Source organism: Trachurus trachurus (genome assembly GCF_905171665.1).
Source record: "Trachurus trachurus genome assembly, chromosome: 19".
Classification (NCBI taxonomy): domain Eukaryota; kingdom Metazoa; phylum Chordata; class Actinopteri; order Carangiformes; family Carangidae; genus Trachurus; species Trachurus trachurus.
In genome coordinates, this window is record NC_139913.1 from 19,067,170 (window position 1) to 19,090,733 (window position 23,564).

At 41.5% G+C, this 23,564-nt stretch overlaps 1 protein-coding gene across 1 annotated transcript in view; it reads left to right on the top strand.

Annotated features, from left to right (window-relative positions):
- Positions 1-23,564, top strand: part of snx29 (sorting nexin 29) — a 169,009-nt gene that overhangs the window by 139,981 nt on the left and 5,464 nt on the right. Inside the window, exon 20 of the mRNA XM_083993820.1 lies at positions 15,122-15,261. Within this exon, the coding sequence (XP_083849946.1) occupies positions 15,122-15,261 (140 nt within the window). The remainder of the gene's footprint in view (positions 1-15,121; positions 15,262-23,564) is intronic.

Genomic DNA, 23,564 nt, shown 5'->3' on the forward strand with positions numbered 1-23,564 from the left:
TTGTCCTTCAAAGTCACACTGGTTTAGCTTTAGGTTTGCTGTTGTGGTGGTTTACCAGACATGCTAATATTTGTAGCTTATGTTAGAGCTATTGGCTATTGGGTTTTTGGTTTTGATTTGGCTTAAAGACACACTATCTCGTTTAATGCAGAGCATCAGTCCACAACCACTGCACCCCCTGTACACTGGTTTGGTGTGTGGAGATAACCAAAGCTTGACTTTCTGGCTGTGCCTATAGTTGCCAAACTCTGGACAATAGCTGGCTGTTCATAGGAAAGCTTTACTCAACGCCCCATTTAGCTATAAAGGATCCAATCCCCACATGACTTTCACCAGTTATCATAAAAAATTTACATCAGGCTGTAAAAGTTTATATCCGCCTATAAACCGTTGAGCAAATAAAGTGGTGATCAGACGGGGTTAACCAGCGTCAGCTCCCTGCCAGCAGGTCATTACTCCCCGGCTTTCTTCATCTTTTAATTTCGCTGACACACACTCAGTCTCACTCTTCATCTTCAGGGGACAGTCTCTTCCCTGGGTTTCTGTGGCTCATTTGCATCTCCAGTAACTCGGAGATCTCTCTCACTCCCCCTCACCTCACTCCCCTCTCCCTCCCTTTCATCCTGTTGTCCTCTGTCTCCCTCCAACCTTCGGGAGATAATTTGGTTCTGACCCCGATTCTCTGGCTGGTTGGATGTGACGCTGGCACAGCCAAAAGCTGTCGTCTGACTCCCCACCTTCAAAGACACAGCGCTTTCACGGCTGGAAACTGGGCTGAACGCTGACATGCATGGGCTGCAAATGTGAGTGTGTATGCGTGCGTGCGTGCGTGTGTGTGTGGGCGTGCGGGACCGTGTGGGATCATGTGGAGGAGCAAGTGTCTATCAAAGGCCTAGACAGTCGGTGTCATTGTGCCCTGGAAAGCTCTCTAAAAAGCTCATTACACTGCAGGTTTGTGTGAATTATTGGTTTTCACCGTCTCCAGGAAGTCCCCAGTCACTACAGGAAAAGCAGGTCTGACTCCGTTACTCTCTGACCACATTTTACATGCTGCTAGAAAGACCGGCACACACTCAACACTTGCCTTTCATTTTTAAAGTCAAACGGATGCATCAGTGCAAATCAAAACCAAAACATTTTTTTCTTTCCTTCTGACCTTCAGTTGTTGAAGTTTCACCTTGCTGCAGTGATGTGTTGCTGTGGTCGACAACAGACTCACTGTTTTCACCTGTATTTACATTTAAAGGGGAACTAGCGGTTGATAACGTTATACACTTTACGATGTGTATATTTGTGTTGCCTTATCTGTCATGAACAAGAGATTACAGATAACGCAGCGTGTTTGTGTCCTGGTGCCACCGAGATGAGAGCTGGGACACCGGGTCGGTGGCGCTGATCTTGTAAGGTCGGCTGCGTCGCCGTCAACCATTGGCCAATGGGGCAGTCTAGCCTTCTGAGCATTTCCTGATTGCATCCTTACGCAATTAACATCCTAACGTTAAATGTTTGAAAGTGGCGGCTTTATTGCACTCCCAACAGCTACTGAGCTCCTGGTCTTGGGCGGTGCGTCCCCCTAGAACAGGCAAAGGAAGGCTGGACTTGTATTGGAAGAGCCTTCGAATTGGGACAGGCCTTGTTGCAATGCTGTGATGTAATTGGCCTTCAAATGCTGCCTCCAAAGGATGCTAGTGTTAGCTGCTATGCTAATGCTAACTGTTCTCTTCAGTGAGCGGTATGTATCAGGACGGTTAGTTTTGTGGAAACCATCTGCTGTGACCAACATTGACGAATGGTTAGCATAATTAGCATCTTTTGTTTGTTTATGTTGTTTTCAGTGGCTGACACAGTGTTAGTGGTTGATTCATTCATTCATTTATTTCTCATATACACTGAGAGATTTCTTTTTTGTGTTGTTCCCCCTCACTGGTGAATTTTCATGCTAATTATCAGCTTTCCCTGTTTTCCTTCATGTTTTTTTTTTGTCTCTTCATTATGAGTGGAGCTGTTTTATAACCCTCTTGAGGTCTCTTTCCCTCACCCACACTGTTTGTTTTTGCTCTCTCTTTCTAAAGTTTCTAATACTTTACAAATATACTGTACCCACAGTGATGATGTATGAGTCAGGTTGTTCTGTGGTGAGCAGATTTCCCACTGATCCATCTGTCTGTACTGAAACCCGAAAGAACCTCAAATCGAGAATCTCTTACAAACTGCAGGTAAATGGGAGTCCCAAGGTGTTGTTGTATGTGCATGCAGGAGTTACAAAGATGACTTTTGTTTTGACATTTTCTCATGTTGCAAGCAGGAAAAAGCTTTCTGAAAACGTTCATGTAATCCATAACATTACAAATGTGACAGACCTGGTGAACCAACTAGCTGTAATTCACTATCAGAAGCAAAATCACAAAAACAAAAGCTAACAGAACAAAACAAAACAATACTGGACTAAATTTAATTATCTGCTAACATTTCTCAAATGAGCTGCTCCAGCAACAGATGAAGAAACCTCTCGACAGAAAGGAGCTGAAGGCCTTCGGGCCAGGCTGAGATGAAATGAGGGAGCAGGTGGAGAGCTTTATACCTTAAAGATTTCAATTTAAATCTACCAGACTGGTGGTGTTTGTGTGTATCATTGTGTGTGGTGTGTGTGAGAGAGAGAGAGACAGAGAGAGAGAGATTTTCCTAGTAATCAGCAGGCCTGCTGTGCTGAGTTTCTCTGTTATTTCAGTCCAGTCAGTGTTTGCTTCTGGCTCACCAAGAGCACTTTGTTGTGTTGGCAGCGGTGAAGACCTCCTTCTGCAGGTGAAGTGGAGAGCAGTGCTGCTGTTATCAAGCAGAGATGAAGCGTACGGGTAGAGGCATTTTACTCAAACAAAAATACTGACATTTTTAAATAGGTCTAAGGTGATCTACAAAGAAGAGTGAAAGTAACGTTGATTTTAACAAAAATAAAAGAACAGAGCTTAAAGGGATATTCCGGCATAAATTTAACCTACCAAGTACAGTAAGACCCCACCTCAAGAGATCAAGTTTGCCGACCTCTAGCTTCTCTAGTTGTAGCAACTTCAGCAAAGACCACACGATAGCAATACACTGGTGTATATTTCTCCACCAAGCAACCGCTATCAAAAAAGCCACTCATAGCCACAAATAATGCTCAGAACAGCACCAAACTTCAGCAACAGTACAAACAGGGTCCTAGACCATAATACGAGGCATCAAACACCTGCTGGCTTTGCCTGAAAAGAGACGAAAACAAAACTCACCCACTCTCCTCCAGCCGCTTGCTCGTCATGTTTCCCTGATGGACTCACTGGGGGATGTGGTGGAGACATGTGCCCTGAAGATGGTGGAGGCCATTCTGGACGGCTCAGATCATCCAGTTCATGACACCTTGATGGACCAGGAAAGCAGCAGTAGTGGACGGCTCCTCTCTCTTTGCTGTGGAAGGAGAAATGTAGAGGATTCCTTGTACCTTTAGCCATCAGGCTTTTTTGATTCTTCTGCAAATTGTGATGAGCTAACAGACAAATACATTTTCCTTAGGGGATTAATAAAGTAATTCGTAATCATATTCATATTTGTATAGATTTCTCATCTGGATCTTTGTTTTTGCAACTGTCGATTGATATTTTATTCATTTTTCTACTTTCATCTATTGCAATATAATATACAGTTCACCAATACACACAGGGCCTGTCATTATTATGAGAAGGGGATGATGGAGAAATGTTAATATAAGAATGGATGAGAGGGAGAGACCTTCAAAAGCCTTTTAACTGCACCATGAATATGTGTTCTGCTGCGTTTTGCTCTGGTTAGGATGAAACACACCAACTGTCAGCGGACATTCGGTAGCAAGGGAAATGTGTGCACATGCTTTCCTTACTAACTGTATTACATGCCAAGGACTCTCTCACTTTGATCCTGCCGGTTAACACATACACTCATGTTTCGAAATGATCGACAGTTCAGAGAGAAACAGGGATAAAGTTGTCAGAGATCTTCTGCTATATGGATTTACAGTAAGAAATGTATGGGAAAATATCTTATAGGTTCCTATTGCAAGTAACAGCTAGCGCACACAGACACTTGAGAGATTATTATGTTAACATTTCCCTGCCTTCTCCTTTGCTGATCAAATATACTGCGCAAAGAATCTTGGGAAACAGGAACCCCTTGCTCTCCTAGTTACTGGTTGGTTATTCCTTGTCTGAGCCTACAGTACGTGGCATTAATTGTGTATATAACAGCCATCTGGAGCCACCTTATCTCAGGACATAGGCTATATCTACATACCAATGTGAGGAGGAGTTAGGTGCTTACTGAATGTGTCTTATCTTGGAAGAAATAACTTTTATTTTTCATTTTAAAGTTGGCACTGTTAATGCATTTAAGTGCTTGGCTCCGGTTGATGCTGTAACCTTATATCTGTGCTTTTATAAGGTCAAAAAGATGCACAGCTTTCAGGAGTGATATTACCTCAGGTTCACCTTGGAAAGTGAGTCATAATGATATGGAAATCATGATTACATTTTTGGAGACTTGTTCATTACGTTTCAATATATACAGCTCCAATTTCAGGTCACATTAGTTAGCATCCTCCTCCCTTTCTACTTCGCTCCTTGTTTTCCTACTGTTTTCAAAATCACCTTCAGTACAGGAAACGACAACCACCTCTGAGTGACCTACAGTACACAATGAAAATGGCTCTCATATTGCACCAAGACAAATTCAAGTGAGTGTTTTCACCACAATAGCAGTTGCAGTGTTAAGAGCTGCAGCCAGACCTTTCTCAAGCACTGACACAGTGCTGGCCTCTTATGGCAATCTCTCTTATAGCCATGTAAGAGCTGTTTGAAATTACTGTTAAAGCCCACCTAAGGCCAGGAGCATCCTGGATGCGTGGCGCGAGAGTAGCAGCTGTGGGAACTGGTTTTCATTTCAGCACCCATTCAATTAATAGGTTAAAGTGGATACACTGGCTGTGTGATGTGCACATCTCTCACCTTGTACTTACATCACATTATCTAGAGAGTTGGTCTCTCGCCCGTGTTCAGCTGCAGCAGATGGGAAGATGGACCTGTTGATGACATCAGAGCAGCAACATTACATAAAATTGACACCTTTGTCTACATTGCCCAGTAACTACGTGAAAATTCCAAATTGAGTTTTTTGTGAAATTGAACTTGTCAATAAATGTTTTATCTCGTGTAAATTTTTCAGCGGTCAATGTTGCTCAGTTTTAGAGATATGAAAATTTGCAGTAACTACAAAATCACTCTTGAAACTGAACCAAACCGCAGTAACTGTAGTTACTGCACTCTGTATTATTAGTATTAGCTTCGGCAGGTTAGCACAAGCACATAACACTTTAACTAAACACTGGACATTAAATGTTAGCTCACTAAAGTTTGTACTGTCAAATTATTAATCACTTTTGCGGTGGCCAGAGTTAGTAATTAAGTAATGAAAGCTGGAAGAAAACAACATTGTAGTTACTGCACTTTGCCTCAGCATTAGCCTACCTGTCTATCTATTTAAGGAAATCTGGCAGCAGAGCGCAGTATCTGCTTTTTAGGGGTCAAATGTAAAATATGTGGTCATATATTTAATTGCATGAGTATTACTTGGGTCTGAAAACCTGTCAAATCTGTGTATTTTCACTAATCTACCTACAACACATTTGGAAGGCAAATCAAAAAACTTTAAAGCCATTTTTCTCAGTTTCACTGTTTGCGTAGTTACTGCCCTCCAGGCTGAATCTGAATCTGAAAAAGACATTTTTTGACAATATCTTAATCAGATATTACTTATTGAAAATAAATCCAACCTTCCAATTACATGCAAACTCCTTGTAGAGAGACAGAGCTGCAACAGAGATGTAGCTGGTCTGCCTCTCTCCAGCAGCTCAGCAGCAGCAGCAGCAGCAGCCACCACACTTATACATGTCCCCAGCGTAGCATCACCTACTGCCACTGCCTCATATTAAAAGAGTTTAACACTAGTAAAACACAGGATGGCTTTAATGGTGCTGAAGAAACAGGAAACCGTGTGTGTGTTACAGATTTGACAATGATGGTTCATTGAAGAACATGTCCACATAGAGAGACAGTTAATTTCTGGATTCTCAAACAGCTGCTCAATTGAACATGTTACAAGCTTCTGATCATATTACATGGTCTTCATCAACTGGTGGTGTGATTTTATACTGTCAAAATACATAGACACCTACTGATGTGACATTATTATGCCTAAGGTCGAGGTTTGAAGCTCAAACTTGATTTTGTGTTCAAACTTCAGCAGATGAGTGTGTCACGATGAAACTGCAATCTTGTGTAGCTTCGATTTCACCGGTGGCCCTTTGCTGCATGTCATTCCCTCTCTCTCTGTCTCTCTGTCCTATTTCCTGTCTCCCTACTGTCCATTTAAGGCCCGAAAAGCCCAATATATAAAGAACGAAACTGCAGTCGATCACAGTGTGTCATTAAAATAATTTAGCTCTCCCAGCTTTCTCACCCACATGATGTTTAGTAGTTTCTGAAAGACTGCAGATCACGGTGAGGGTAATGTGTGTATGCAGCACAACCCCTCATTAACATTAGCGACTGTGGAGCTTATAAACAGGACACCTTAAGCTATCACTATATAATTAGCAAAGTGTAAACACCGTTGAGGGAACGAGCATTTAGATTGATTTCATTCAGCCAGTGGCGGCGTTGACCCCTGACAGTGGGAGCTGTGGCTCCGCGAGGCCTCGTCACCATCAGGACTTCGCCTCTCTCTCTCTCTCTCATCATTGTGCATCTGTGTCCTGTTAATGAGCCAGGGAGACTTTCCCTCTGTGCGTCTCCAAGTGCTGGAGGGCGAGACTGGCCATGCGCAACCTAACAATACAGATGAAGCTACGCAAACACACACAAAGATGTAGATTTAACACACACATACAGTAGTCTGTGACAGCTCTTAACCAGCTGATCTGTCAGGGGCTCGGCTAGGCATACAGGCTAAATGTTCCCGAGTTGTGCCTGTCAACGCTAACGCTGATACATGGAGCGGCCAGAATGATGACATCAAAACCACGTTGTTGTCAGACCCCAGAGTCCAGCTGTCAGGTTTTTTTTTCCCGCTGGTCGCACCTCATAACAGATTTTATGGCTTTATGACCAAAAGCGTTTGCCTCTCTTTTTGTTCTCCTCCCTCAATATCAATTTTGTCTCATTTGCCCACTTGTATCACTGTCTTCTCCTCCTGCTCACTGAAGTCGCCCTCCCGCCTTGGGCTTTGATAAAAATCGCTTCATTTTTGGTGCGGCTTTTATCTCTCGCTCCCTTTTTTTCTTTCAAGGCCGCAAATGAAGGCGTTATGATTCTTCTTCTCCCAAGAGCAACAGAGAAAAAAAAAGAAAAGACCACCTCTGTGCTAGTTCCTGCTACAGTAATGTGTCTACAGCCAGGACGCACACACAGTGAGGTTGATTAGGATGTGTAGTAGATATCTTTACTTTTTTTTTTTCTCATGAGCAAAGTTTTAAAAGTCTGTCTGTGTTCAGCCCTCAGTACTTTGGCAGCTTCTACAATGTATCCAGGGCCGCTGATAGGAATTCTGGGCCCCCTGAAAGAATACTAAAGTGGGCCCCTGACTTTTCCACTTTTTTTCTTAGACTATGTATGTATTATCATTTTTTATTTACGTAGCCTACTTTGTTTTGATGCTAATGCAGCATTACTATGAGTATTAGTCAGGGTATTATGCAGAATAATTCAGTCATACAAAGATTAGAAAACTGGGGTTTTTTGTGGGCCCTGCTGGGCACTGGGCCCCTATAATTATCATCACCTTTCTCCCCTATACAACGGCCCTGCCTGTATCTCTTCTAATAATTTTACTATACTGTGTTGTAGCTGGGTTCAGAACATTTCACCAAACATCTGAACTCTTCTGGACACTGAATCAGTTTATGTCGTCATCAAATGTTAACGCCTGCTGCTGAATTTAGCTGTAGCTTTCGGTATTAAAAGTGATCTGGGAATAATGGTTTGTGTAAAGCGCTTTGGGTATCATGAAAAGCACTATTTAAATCCAAGCCATTATTATTATTATTTCAGTAAAAGAGACATACTGCATCACAGTAAATCCCACCATCATCCAAATGTCTTGTATCGTAGCAACTGCAGTAATTATATGCTCCAAAATGGACACAGCAGTGGACTGACATGACTCATGCTTTTATTAGTCTTGGGTGACACTGGGTTTTGATTTGGACATCATCTCTGTCCTCTTGGACTAGATATTCAACTCCACTGGTGTCACTAATTAGCAGGTATCACTGTCTGAGCTCACCCTATACGGCTTGTTAGGTCAAGTCACTCACTTGCTAATTAGCCGTGGGTTAGCCTTGGAGCAAGGTGCCAAGCACCGTTAATGATGCGAACGGGAGTGGACGGACGGCGTGCTGCCAAAGTCTTGGCCCCACACCGGAACCACCTCTTTGCCTATTTCAGGATTAGCCAGGGGTGAGGTGGACTCAGGCTGCCAAGATAGTGACGGCGCAGCAGCCCACTCTGAGCTTCAACACCACTCCTCTGACACCTGGGTGACATCACAGAGGCTTTACCCTAACCCATCTTTATATACAGGCTAGGCTCAGGCTTTTGATTATCCTATCACATTCAGTGTTACAATGTGTGTCACTGCTGACAAATTGTTTGGTTTTCTCAGCGTATATTATTATTAGGACAGACAGAAATGATCGTTCCTTTAAACCAGTCATGCATATCGCATATAAGGGAAAAGCAATAGCCATGTTTTGATTCTTTTTTTTCTATACATATTTCTTTATATTTCCATTTCCATTATGTCTCAATAAATTCCATTTACATTTGTACTTTACTTATTAATTCCATAATTTACATTTCCTGTGTTTATTTCCACATTTCTTTTCTTTTTTTAAAAAGCACTCCTCTGACTCCATAATGCACTTCACTCGGCAGTAATATAATTTGCACAGACTTAATTAAACAGGATGGCATTTACACAAGGGAATAGAGGCAAGATGAGAACGATTAAAAACATTTATTGACACTTTCTTAAATATCAAATATGTGTTAAAGTGGGATTTACAACATTGGCAGTTGGAGTATGTTGCTTTTATCATCATTTTGATTACAACAACATTATATAAGAGCGCAAAAAGGGTAAATCACATCCGAACAATGGCACTTACACAACTACCATTTGGCCTGTGCAGTTGGCCCATCTTTACATACAAAGAGAGAGGGAGAGAAGTGCCAAGGCTGCCCTGATTAATTAATCAGAAACCACAAAGTGAATTATTAACAGGTTTTAGTATGTTGTGTTCACATATTATGCAATATACATGTTTCACGCTTTTAATTATGACAAGGAGACATTGTGGAGGTCTTGTATGAGCATTCCTGAATTGCCTGTGATGTTTTATGCATGGCCTGGACCCATGGTTTGGTGTGGGTTTAAACGCAGCATTGAGAGAACAGGCTGTTCTGCCCCGCTGTGGTCCAGTGTGGGCTGACTTGGTGGAAAGTGTTGACCTTGTTTTCTAGTCTGCGCATACCAACACTCTGTGCATTCTCATTTAATTCAAGTGGACTGCAGGTTCAAAACAGAGCTCAGGTTGGTTTTCCTCTTCAAAGAGGCGACCTGGGAGATTCTTTGTTTTATTCTGACTGCAGAAGAAATGTTGAGAAACATTCCAGGAAACAGCCAACACACACCAAGGGCCAGTTGTATATTCTTGAAAGCCTTTTGTTTAAAAAAAAAAAAAATTCTTGCACCCTGCTTATAAAACATATCTGATTTGCCAAGACAGGGGCTTATTATACAATCAGTGAGTTTTGCCTGGGACTTACACCACATTACGCCCTTACAACCTCCTTTCTCTATTTCTACTGGAGAGATATACTTTTAAAAAGAAAAAGGCCTAACACAAAGCTGTTTGACTGCAAACACAGTAATTCTAGATTTTCACACAGGATTGGGGTCAAAGGCATTGATTTTCTATAGGAGAAAAAGGTGTATGACTTCATACCTCTCATTTCTAAAAGTGATTCTTGTTGGCAGGCAGCATTTAGTTGCTCTGATTTGGAGTTTTTTTTTTTTTCCTCTCCCGTGGTTGAATAGCGTATCGCTGGCAGCAAATTCACTGAGCAGTTGTGGAGACCAGGACGCATATGTGACTACTTCACGCTTCTCTTCCATTGACAGCTCCCCTCTCCTGCTTATCTGCTCTTTCTGGGAACTGACATTTAGCTGTGTATTTGTGTGTGTGTTTGTGCATGTGCATGTACTGTGTATTATACATCCAGTTTCTCTCTCTCTGCCTTTTCCATGACCATTTCAGAATCCCAGTCTGAAATGGTCTACATTTTGTACACACAACCACTGGTAAACATGTTCCAATGATAAGCTTGCGTAAAGAAATTGTGTCTTATCTCGCAGCCAGAATCCATGACATTTATGAAGCATATGCCCTGCAAAGGGAGAGTATTAACAACAGGAGCAATGAAGAAAAAGGTGTTAAAGTTTTGTCATAAAACCTAAATGATTTAAAGGAGAAAAAAGAAAAGAAATAGAAATAGAAATGCTACACTCTGCCCAAAAATGGTCAGATGCCTTCTTACTAATTTCTAATTTTTGCATCTTATTTTATGAGATTGTTGATAGGTTTCTCTCTATTTACATTGAAATCAACATGATTAACTTTATAATCTTACTTTGTAATTTAATCCCATATTTAAATATGGGGTTTTAGAAATGGCTCAGCAACACCATGTTGCATACATTGCACTCTTATCAAAAGCTGAGAGCTAGCCGCTAATAAGATTTGCTAAAGTAAGCTCATGCTAAGCCGGGTTTTTGGCATTGTTATTCAGCTTCACTGTTGCTTTGTAGTTTTATGGAATAACCCAGTCAATGAACCAAGATGTCAGCCCAACAAATGCATTTTTTTCAAGTAAAGAGCTTGGTAACTACAGTAGCTAAGGAAAGCTGCGGCTAACCCGCTAGCAAGCTCTCATTTGGCAGAGCTCTACATAAAGTACAATGTTGGACTCTGAGTTAAACCATTACTACAGAGCATTTGCTAAATGTGAAAACTATAATACAGTTACTACATTTAAGCTTGGGTTTTACCCCTTTTTTCTAGCTAATGCAAATTTTAAGACATATTTCATTTTTAACTAATTTATGTAAATCCTGGTGGAGACAGAAGTAGGCCATAAGACGCTTTGTATGTGCTGGTACATGTACTTCCCGATATGATTAATAATAATAGACTGATTTAGGCTTCATGCCATATCAGTACAGCAGTGTGGAGCAGGAGAGAGGGGAGGAAACTAGTGGAGCGCGGTGTGGCGATGGCTGCATGCAAGCAGATAGATGTAAGAGGACAGAATCAGCCTTGTACCTACATCAGTATGCCACAGTGGTTTCTACTCTGCCCTCTCATTCCTCTGTGCAAACAACAGACAGCACCTGGCCTCTCCAGCCCTCCTCCCCGTCTCCACAAGAGGATGAATCTGTCATGATGTCCATTAGTGTTATTACTGCTCTGACATCCATGAAAGCAGTCCAGAGTGTCCCTTCGTGTGTTGACATAGCATGAAACCCATGCTGGCAGACGCAGCCTAATCTGACACATCAGATTTACCCGTTCCTATAGTGTATATTTCACCCTGTATGAAGTAGAGTTTGGTTATCCACTCCTACTCACCTCGGCTCAGTGTACACACTTATCTACTACTAGGGGCGACAGTGGACCTCTTATCTACTCCCCTGTTTTAAAAGTTCTTTGTGGACACTGTGCTGTGGGTTCGGTTGATTCTGAGAGGCAAATTGCAGTGAACATGCTGTACCATAAGTGCACAGCTAAAGGCAGCAGATATGCCTCTTTATATCATCGGATGCATTGGAGTTGAAAGTCCTCTCACCTCATTTTCTACCTGTGTTTACACAGCTTCAGTCGGACACAGTGACCCACACCCTGACTGGTTCAGAACAAAGCTGCAGTAACATCATTAAAGCAGAAGTAAGCGATCCGGTGGTTTTGGCTAACTTCTTGTCAGCCAATGGAGTTAGCAGTCCCCGCCCTCGTCCCTACGTCACCACATTCACGCGCATCCCTTGGCGTGCACACACAGAGATGCCGTTCTCTCTCCTCATTGGATAAAGGTTGTAGGATACAAGGAAAGTTTTCTCCTCGGCTTACAGTAGAGCAGAGTGACTGACAGACCCGTGTTTCGGACCAAAAGTGATTGCTGTTGGAAGATATAACTATTTAAGACTTATATTAACACAAACATTCCGCTTACTTCTGCTTAATTAAAGTGTTGGTTGTTTGGACCCCAGTTGCTTTTGATCATCTTTGCAAATGGGAAGCCAGTGAGGGATCATTCCCATTTTTGCTGCACTAAGTCAGGTTGGTGATGCAGATGCATTAAGCCATAATGCCTATAACACACTGGTATGGAAAGCATTTCACAAGTTCAATCAGAGATTTGACAAATCAGAATGTGCATCCTTATGTGAACCCAAAAAAAAAAAAAAAAAAAACACTTGGATTATTTGTCTCCAGGCTTCTAATATTTAGTTTTGCTGACCACATAGCGTAAAGTAAATGAGGAGAAGTTGACAGCTAACAAAATCTTTGAGAAAAATAATAGTGAATTGTGAATTGTAATAGTTTAAGTCAACACTAATTAATCCCCTGATTGCTGTTTGTTTTTCCACAATCAAACTTAAACTCATGGCCTCTGAATGTAATGTTGCCGACGCTCTACTTTCTACACCACAAATCTTACTTCCCAATGACAGCTTGTTCTTGTTTTTATTCTTGTTATTGTGATGATTATTAAAATTTCTTCATTTTATCTCTTTTATAGCTGTTATTGATTATATTTCTGTCTGGCAGTTTTCAAATTAGATAAAGTGGAGTCTTGAATTTCATTATATTTTATTTGGAAAACATTGCTAGTAGTGTGAATGTCACTGCACTCAGGAAAATAAAAAACAAGCTTGTTGAAAACAAATGCATGAAATTCCCATGGGCTTAATTTATTAAAAATGTATTAACCAGGAGTAATTTCACAGCATTTGTTGATTAATGAATGTGGACCTACATCAGCTTTGGGTTATCTGTGTTTTAACTGTGAATTGGCTTTTGAAAAGGAGGTTACTACTGTACATGGAGCATTCTTTAATATAAAGTGTCCTTTTGTTTCTCACATTTCTCATGATTGCGTGTTCTGCAGCCATTCAGCCCTGGTACCACAAAGAGTTCATGGTTATTGTAAAGAAGAAACAAATGTGGACTTTAAGACAAGGCAAATTCTTCTGGGGTTTAGATCAAAAGGGATGCAGTAGTTTCAAAAAACAGGGAAATAAATGTTGGCCTCCTACAACGGCTGTCTGTTCCAGTCCCAAGCACCACAGAGTAAAAAGGAGCATTGCCCAGGCTTTGTTCTGAGCCTTGCTGGACACTGATTAGCTATGCTAACACCGGCCATGTGGCCCTGTGCCGCTGCTTCAGAGTCTCCCAGCGAAGGGAGCCTGAATGCTCAAAATGACTCTGCCTGATTTCTCTACAGGAACCAAATGATAAAGTAATGAATATTTGGGTGTGTTAATCCTCTTGTAACCTTTTTATAAAAACATGGAGCCACAGGATTTACAGGTCTGGTTTTTGGCAGCGCTGTGTACGAATCAAAATGCTTCTGGGTTTAACTGCAACCACAAAGTATTCACAGCGACAGGAGCAGGAGCAACACATCACATGGGGAAGCCTATGCAGGATTTGATTGATGCACAGTAACAAGACATAATCAGTCCTCAATGACGGGTCTTTATGTCACAGTGTGCAACTTTTTGCCTCAGGGCAACATATGTTATAGTCAGACCCATCCTCCTCCCCCCTGAGCTGGGCTGCGTCAACCTCGGTACATGTCGGTCACCTCCATGAGCCTCAAGCTGAGGGAAGCAGTTGGCGCTGAGAGTTGATGCAACCGAACTGTTATAATAACACAATCATCATCATCATTTTTGTTGCTCGGTCTTGTTTGCTAATATTGTTATTGTGCTGGTCTGTGATGGCCAAATCCCAGTTAACTGCTGGCCACACTCACAATAATGTTGCACTGAAGCATTGAAACAGTATGAGGGCTATTGAGCAAAGATTTGAATTATTAAAATATATATATATATATATATAACTACTCACTGTTGCTAAGATCTGGGAACAATCAGGGTAGTTGTGCCTGTGCAGATCTGCAATTATGGGTTTTTACTGACATTTCAACGGTGCTGCTGATTTAGACAATCTAAACTGTTACCCAGTTGGATTTTATTGTTGTAATCAAATATGTATATATATATAAACAAGGCTCAAGCTTCTACCTCCACCAGGAGGGAGAACAGATTGTTCAGTGTGTCCTTGGGCAAGATACTGAACCCAGAATTACCATATGTATCACTGGTGTGTGTGTGTGTCCATGTGTGAGTGTGTATGGTACTGTAGGAAAGAAAAAACATAATATTTACTGTGTAAGGAGAAAAAAAGTGCTGTGTGATTAGGTGGATGTGGTTTTGATTGGTTGCTAAGACGACATAAGTGCTGTCCATTTACTATTCAATAAATACAGCACTGAGATGTTTTAGGTTAACAAACCAATGAGTATTTACATAGCAGATAGATACAGAACATTATAATTTAAATGAGCAATTGGTTCACCTGCTGAACGTCTAATATTCACTTCACTTCTAGCGCTGATTTTGAGCTCCACTAAACAGCTGATGATAATATTTGGCCTTTAAGCTGTAAAACGCTGTATGTGTTGTATTTGATGCTGGGCATGTGGTATACTGAGGGCAAATAGCTTTTTCACTAAAAACAGCAGCGGCCAAAAACGGTGCTGTGAGAGCAGTGACAGTGATTCACAACAGCGAAGTAGCCAGAAAAACAAAACAACAGGGAGAGAGTCACTTGTTCTTCCGTGCTTTCGGCAGTACGGTGATTTATTATTGTAAATATCAAAGAATGAAGTCGTTTTACCTGTAACTGACTGGTTTGTCCCTGTCTCTCTGTCTGCAGGATGCCAAGTTTGTGGAGGAGAGGAGGAAGCAGCTGCAGGGCTACCTTCGAACGGTGATGAACAAACTGATCCAGACGCTGCCCGAGTTCACGGCCCGCCCCTCCAAGGAGACCCTGCTGTCTCTGCTGCCGTTCTGTCAGTAAGTGGACACACACAGGCATGTGTTCAATACGGGATCTCAGCTTTTATGTGAGCATGTGCACTTGTGTGCGTGTGTGTGGGTGAAAGGGAATAGGAAATAAGATGCCAATACATCTGCAGGACTCCTGTCTGTGAAAGACTGCTGCAGATATTTGACTTCTCCTTTTCAGATAGGCATAGTCAGGGATAAACGGACAGAAGCTAGGGGATCTGCTGTAAGTGTTTTTGTAAAGATTATACATCCTTATCATAAGATTGCAGTTTTCACTCTCACTTTTGTCCACGGAAAATTCAAATTCAGGAGAATTCACATTATTTACCTCTTTGGAAAAATGTGCCACTGCATCTTAAAACTGTATAAATCTCACTGTATGCTCACACATCCAACAAGAACAAACTGCCTGTCAGTTTTTGGCAATAGTTTGTACGTGTTATACAAATTTAATCTACAACATTTCAGAAAGAATTAGCTGCTACGGCTGTTGTGGTAGTAGTTGTTAGAGGATGCAAACAGGGAGGATTAATGTCACTGAAAATACAAAATCCCTTGCAAACAAACTTCACAACTTCACTCCCCTGCGTTTTACCCTTGTATTCACACGTAGAGCGTGCCGTACATTGTATGTTCTCTCTCTCTCTCACACACACACACACACTCAGACTAGCAAGTGTGAAAGTGCATGATGCCTCGGCTTCCCACCTACCTACCCAGCTACGTCTGAAAATGAGATGTTCCAGTCATTTCCTGTCAATAGTCGCATCAGTTTTGGCTTGCTGCAGTCAGTCGCTGAGTGTGACCTGTCACACCGTGTGACTGGGATGTCATTTCCTTTCTGCAGACATCTGAGTCATCAGGTGACAACAACAACAACAACAACATTGCTGACATGTATAGGGTTCTTCAAAGCATTTAAAGGGGCAACATGTGGGCATTTTAGTTTAAAACATTGATAAATTAACTCAGATAATCAATGGTATGTGTAGATATAACAATTTATGTCGAAAATCTACTTAAAGCAGAAGTAAGCGATCCAGTCGTTTTGGGTAATGCTGCGTTCCAGGCAGGCTTTTTAAACCGTAAGTTACAGCTTCAAGTCACAACTTACGACTTTGTAGCGTTCCAGGCAACCCACTCGTGTTTTTCCGACCTGTTTTACCTGTGAAAGTCACTATAACGGCCACTCGTAACTTCCGACCCGTGAACTCGTACCAGATCGAACTGGTATGACTTCACAGGTCGGAAATACACGAGTTACGAGTTGCCTTGAACGCACCATAACAGTCCTCGTCCCTACGTCGCCACATTCAGGCACATCCCTTGGCTGCACACACAGCCCTGCATGCTGTTCTCTCTCCTCATTGGATAAAAATTGTAGGATATAAGAAAAGTTTTCTCCTCGGCTCAGAGCAGAGCAGAGTGACTGACAGACCCGTGTTTCGGTCCAAACACTCTATGTAAGTGATTGCTGTCGGCATGGTGGCACAGTGGTTAGCACTGTTGCCTCACAGCAAGAAGGTCCTGGGTTCGAATCCCCGGCCGCCCAGGTCCTTTCTGTGTGGAGTTTGCATGTTCTCCCCGTGTCTGCGTGGGTTTCCTCCGGGTGCTCCGGTTTCCCCCACCACTAAAAATATGTCAGCTAGCCTGATCCTCCAGTCAGTGCCCCTGACCAAAAGCACTGGCTCATAAGAGTTGGTCCCCCCGTGGCTGCCCACTGCTCCTCAGGGATGGGTTAAATGCAGAGAAAGAATTTCACTGTACTAGCTGTATATGTGACAAATAAAGTACCTTTAAAAAGATATAACTATTTAAGACTTATATTAACACAAAAATATCGCTTACTTCTGCTTTAAGTTAGAGGCGAGGTCGCTAGTTTCCGTCTTGTAATGCCTCTTTTTACCTCAAGAGGCTTTAGTGAGCCAATAGCTTGTCCAGTCTGCCGTCAGTCCAGTCCATGGTCTGTGTATAAAGATAGAAACTTGTTTGTGAGTGGCCAGAGAGCCCAGTCCCTGAACACACACACACACACACACACATACAGGATGCTCCAATACACACCCTGAATGACCGGCACTCAGAAGAGCATGGTAAATATATCTGCGACTTTATAACAGAATCAAAGGATAATCTACAAAATCTATCAGCTGATGGTGGGAACTGTCAAAGAAGTGATTGTTTAAGAGGTTTTTGCTCGATTATCCATGGTGATGTGGTAACCATGGTAACACATATGCAGACCAGCCTGTGGCCGCAGAGGTTTTCCCAGATAAATCAGATGGAAAAGTGATCTTTTGTCCTGTTTACTACCATTTCCCTACAAGCTGCTCATTCTACACCATCTGTGACACATGAACAAACGTCATGTGTCACAGATGAACGAACAGTAAATGACTTCATATGAGTCCATACTGTATTCACATATCTTCATTTTTTTTTTCAACTTTGCCAGACAATAAATCAAGAGGGACATGGCTTTGATTCTCATTCTTTTATTGTTTTTGAACTCACAGGATTTAAGAATATTATTGGATAACACTTTATAGTTACACACCATTGAGCATTAGTTAGAAATTGTTTTGATTACTTAAGTTTCAAATTCATCAATTATTCTGCAATACTAAGTAGTATGTATTTCATAAGCATATTTATAAATGTTCAACTCTCAAATAATAAGTTAACGTATGATGTGTTCAATGCTTGTATTTCCATTCTTAATATATGATTAATTCAACATCAAACAAAGTATTATATCAATTAGGAACCAGTTATGGAGGGAAAGTAAATTATTAACGAACTATTTACAGTACATAAACATTATGCTGCATTTATAAATACAATGATGTACTGATGGTTAAGTGAGTGTGTTAACAGGTGTTTTATAATAGACAAACATAGTTGAACATTTATAACATGCTAAAGGAAAATGCTTTAAGTAGCCTATTTTTATAACGCCATTGCTTAATAGTGGAGTTATATGTTACCAGTTATTGCACACACTGGTAATAGCTCAGTTCTTGTGGGAGGTCTGGCAGCATCAGGGAACTGTAGAACCAGCTGAATGTGACGGACAGGATCAGACCGGAGTGTAATCTAGTAGCCGGTTGCCCTCGACAACACACCTCCACAGGTGTTTCCAATTACCGTGGCTGATTAGCACTGGGATCAGGTTGAAGCAGGGTGGAGCTGCGCTGCCTTTTCATTTCATGAATAAAAGGCTGAATGAAAAATATGAATACAAAGAAAAAAACAATTTTCCACATCGCACAAGTGCAGGAAGACTCAAATAGAGAGGTAAGTCTCCAGAGTCAGCCGTCCAGTAGAATAAGAGCAGCAGACACAAAGGCCCGTGTAAGCCTACAGAGCACAGCGTGCTCATTATTTAGTCTGCCCTGAGACGCTTCATAATCATATCTCTCTTTCTCATATCTCCGAGCTGAAATAGAAACCTTTCTACTCCTCGTCTTTGAATGGCGTGAAATATTAGAGTGTCAAGCCGGCAAAGTCTACTCAAGACTTCACTTTCTTTCGCAAGTCTTTCACTCTGAAATATTGTTACTCAGAGTTTAGTATGTCTTTATCCAAACCCACTGCTTCAAAGGGCGTCTTTTCTCACATAATTACTGCAATTGCTGAGTTTGTGATTGTAAATTCCTGCTTATGCACGTGAACATGGTACGTCAAGAAAGGAATAACATGCTGGACAATCTCTGTGTTGTTGAGTGTGACCGCCACCTCTGTAACAGTTGACACAAAGAGGGAAGTACCACAGCAAAATGACACTGCAGCATCTTGAGCACCGTGTCACATGTTTCAGAGGCTGCACACACGTCCGGCCTTGATGAGATTCAGCACTGACAGCTGACACAGAGCTGATGGTTAAGGGCTTGTTGTGCACCTGTTGTGATTGGTGGTGACACCCGAGTTTTTACCTGCACGACTCAGTGGAATTACAGCCGACAGTGGATCAACCCTGATCAGCATACCATAATATTCCTGGCTCGTGTGTGTGTGTGTGTGTACTCTCAGCAGAGGCCCTTTGTAATAAAGTTGCTCTGAGGCCTGCCAGTGCTGTCATGATGTTTCATGGTTTAATATGATGTTACTGTTTCATCTGGACTCCATAACTGCCTGTTTGGTTGGAGTGATCAAACCCCTGCTGGTCTCACATCTGAGGGAAGAAGCTCTGATTAGTCTGGTCATTAATTAATTAATTCAAAAAAATGAAAACCGTGCCTAGAAAAACTTGGCTGCGTTTTTTTTTTTTTTTTTTCCCGATTGTGTGTGTTTCTTCACGGCTGGTGTGTATCCATCATTATCTGCGTACGGGCAATTATCCTCTTGACCTCCGTGATGCCACCAGATGTTGTCGCTGGCAGATTTGCGGCACAATGGCGAGGTCTATGAGAGCAGGAGAGACTGTTATATGAGATGACAGATGTTCTGATGCATGGAGACAATTAGGAGCCAGTGAAGAGAGAACAATGACAAGAAGCAGCTGAGTGAGAACACAGGAGGGAAACGGACAGTGGAGGACGGAGGGAGAGAAAACTGGTCTGAGGTCTGAGGAGGAGATAGAGGAAGAAGGTGGGAAAAGACAGAAAGCACTGACGATTTGATCTCCTCAGTGCTCATAGGCCTGATGGATCTAGTTAACTGAAGAAAACAGGGTGTATTAACTAGCAGTAATAGAGACTGTTATGCCATTTTCAGGGATAATGTTCCTGTTACAAAGCCAGAAATGTTACCCCATCTCTGTTAATAACAGCTCAAAGTTAAGTCATTCAAAAAGCATCTTACATCCCAGTCCTCTGGTTGGATTCTGTCATAATTAACCACTCAGATTGATGCGAGTTGGCAGGAAACATACTTGGATGGGTTCCCGCTGCTTTGATTTAACGGAGCAGTAGTTTGACAAAAGCACTGACATCATACGTTGCTATTTGATGGCACAGATCTCTTACAGAGGAGATATAAAGGTAAAAGTGGATGACATCTTGTGATTTTAGAGGATCAAACAAATTCTCCCAGCAGAAATAAACAGGGTTCAGTTCAGTCTTATCTCCAGTCAGTCTACCCGGTGTGCACTTCTCTCAATACAGTCAACAAAACACTCCCTCCCTTGATATATGTATTTCTCTCATGCAGTGGTTTGAACATGAACCTGAATCGATAAATCCCTGTTTTAAATTTCATTTTTTCTGACTCCTGAGGAAACTGAAATGCTGAAAAAACATCAACTTTTTTGCACAGCTTTCAGATATATCACACAGACTTCATCAGTGCGATGATGTGGGTGTTTCCTCAGTTGTCATGGAGAAAAATTTCTTCCCAAGCTCAGTCGCTGTTATGTATTCATCAATATACTTTCAGGACATCTTACCTTATAACCCTAATAAATGAACAATAATTAATTTGAGAGCCCTCAGCCCTGCAAAAAGCTAAGTGAACATTTAGTTGGTATTTTTCTATCAAACTAATCAAGTATTTAACTAACTGTTAAAAACCATTGAATTGTCTCTCGAGCTACTCATACCCCATACTTACAGTAAATACTGTTTCTCAACAATGACTAGATGCATTAAGAAATCTGTTTCAGGTGATCATGTTCCCCTTAACTTTTCATAAAGCGCCATCATCTACTACACTTTTTTTGATTTTTTTAATACTATGGTTTCTGATTGAAGGGACTACGAGGAGTTTTGGAAAGCAAAGTGTTTTCACACTACGTTTCCCATGAGCCGGAGGATGGAGGAAAGCAAAAGCGTTTGCCAAGAAATCAAGACCAAAAGTCGGAGGTTTGAAGACGATCAGATATCGTCATAGTTCTGACCATAAACGATGCCAACTAGCGATCCGGCGGCGTTATTCCCATGATCCGCCGGGCAGCATCCGGGAAACCGAAACTAGGAAATGCTGGGCGAGTCGACCACTAAATAATAATATCAAAAATAACTATAAAGACAAAATGATTTATTGAAAATTGACCCATTAACAAGTGGGTAAAGTAGATTCATCCACATTAATATGAGACTCTTTTATAACCAAAAGCAAACTCCTCGGGGTCTCTTTAAATAACCTACAAAACTGCTGCTGTTCCCTTCAGCCTCAACTGTACTTTGAGCTCGTCAGCATGGCACGCTGACATGCTTCATATACAAGTTTACCTGCTGGGTGTTTCCATTAACCATCTTATTGTGCAATTTGTGAACTTAAAATCTAGTAATAGAAATACATTAGTTTCACTACATTGAAATGGAAACACCGTTTTGTTAAAGATGCGGTGCCTGCTGTGGCACACAGCTGGAAATCCGATTCATTTAATTTGCATGATACCTTGAGATATGAATGAAAATGAATACATGACATTCACAACTGTGTTTCGTCAACTTCTGTAAAAAAAGAAATGAGTTGTATTTTCTGCTAAACTGACATGGCAAACAGGCTGCAGGCAGAAATACTAATAGTGCTGTTTTAGTGCAAGTGATGACCTACACTTTGTCATCATTATCACATTTTTATTCAACAATAATGTGTGATGTTTGAGGAACAGAGCAGATAAGTGTCCTCATCACCAACGCACTGATGTGCACAGGTCTCTTTGTGTCTCCACACTCACTTCTGTGGAGTCACACTCGGCAATTTTCCTCACTTGTCTGAAACGGCCACACCGTCACACACCTCAGCACTTAGTATGCAGGTCCAGCTCAACACTGATATGGTTTATTCAGAGCACAGGCGTGCGCACACACACTCGTTCACTGAGTCGGGGCCCTCAGCTCATTGACCCTTTGCCTTGGAAATAGCAGTGTTGCTGACCTTTGTCTCACTGTCAAGAATAGTTTGTGGCAGTTTGACTTCAAAATGAGTGTGTAACCTTTCATTGAGGTAATAAATTGCTGGAACAATTTATTCCTGTCTACCTGAGTACAGTGTGGGTTTTACTGGGTTTTAAGAGGCGGACTGAAATGTCTGTGTGTGTTTGTGTGTGTCAGCAGATGTAGGGGGAATAGTTTATTATGCAGACTGTACTTTTTATCGCAGCCCACCTTTTACTGTTAGACAGTCAATTTGATGTATGCTTGTTTGTGCACCTGTTTACTCTAATTATGCTCCTCTGCAGTCATATTATTAATATTCCAGCAGTGCCTGGGAGAGTTATTATCCTCCACAAGTCAATATCATCATGTCCAAATGGGGGACAAGCACATGCTGAAAGCCAGAAAAGGAATCTATAAGCCTAATTACTTTAGCACATCTAGCTCCTTTACCCGGTTTGATATGAATGAAGGAGATGTCTTGCAGTTTTAGCTCTGCATGCTTCCCCAAGTTTGCTGTGATTTTTTGCTGATGTAAAAGTTTGGCCAGTCTGAGTCAGAGTCTAATTCAAATGATGTGACTGCACCTGCATGAACCTCCTTGGCTTCAGTGGAAATGGAGAAATAAGTGGCACCTGAGTCACTGCTAAATGCACATTTTATGGAATAATAAAAAGGAATGATGTTCATCACATTAACGAAGGTCAGGTCGTTCCCTCTGATCGGCTGGCCACACCCACCCACTCATACCTCTTTGATCTCGATATAATAATATGATAATTAACCTTATTTATATAGCACTGCCCTGAACACTTTTACAAAGTGCTCTCCTATTTAGAATGTTAAAAACATAAAACAATAATGAAACAAAAGGAAAATCCAACACAACACAACATTTAAAACATATAAACAATGCAATTGAAACTTTTTTAACTTAAAAATGGACAGTGACTCAGACAGTCTTATTCCCTTAAGCAGATAACTCCAGAGTCTAAGCCTAAGGCTTTGTCCCCTATTGTTTTCATCCTAGACTTTACAAACAGTAGACATCTGCTGGGTTCAAATGTCAGAGATATAATCTGGAGCCAGGTTGTGAAGGACCATAAAAGTAATCATTAAAATCTGAAAAACAATTCTAGAGAGCTGTAAAGATTATAAAACAGAACTTATGACACAGAACTGCACTACAGCTATAAACTGCATTCTCACTGTGCTGGTTTTTTTTTTTTTTTTTTTGCTGCCTCACATGGAAACATATGGCTGCTGTCAGTGACACTTCAAGCCGAAGCACCTCCAGTTTATTTTTAACACGTGTCGCCCCTCGTGGGAATCATGCTCCTATCCCAGATATCCTTAATCAGTGATCCAGTAGCCGGGGTGTGTCATCCAGCGGGGCCAGGGAGACATCAGCTGGGAGACGGCGTCTGCCTCTTCACTGTCTTTTAATATTTATTGAAAACCCCCTCTTTGTCAAAAAGGCACTTGACC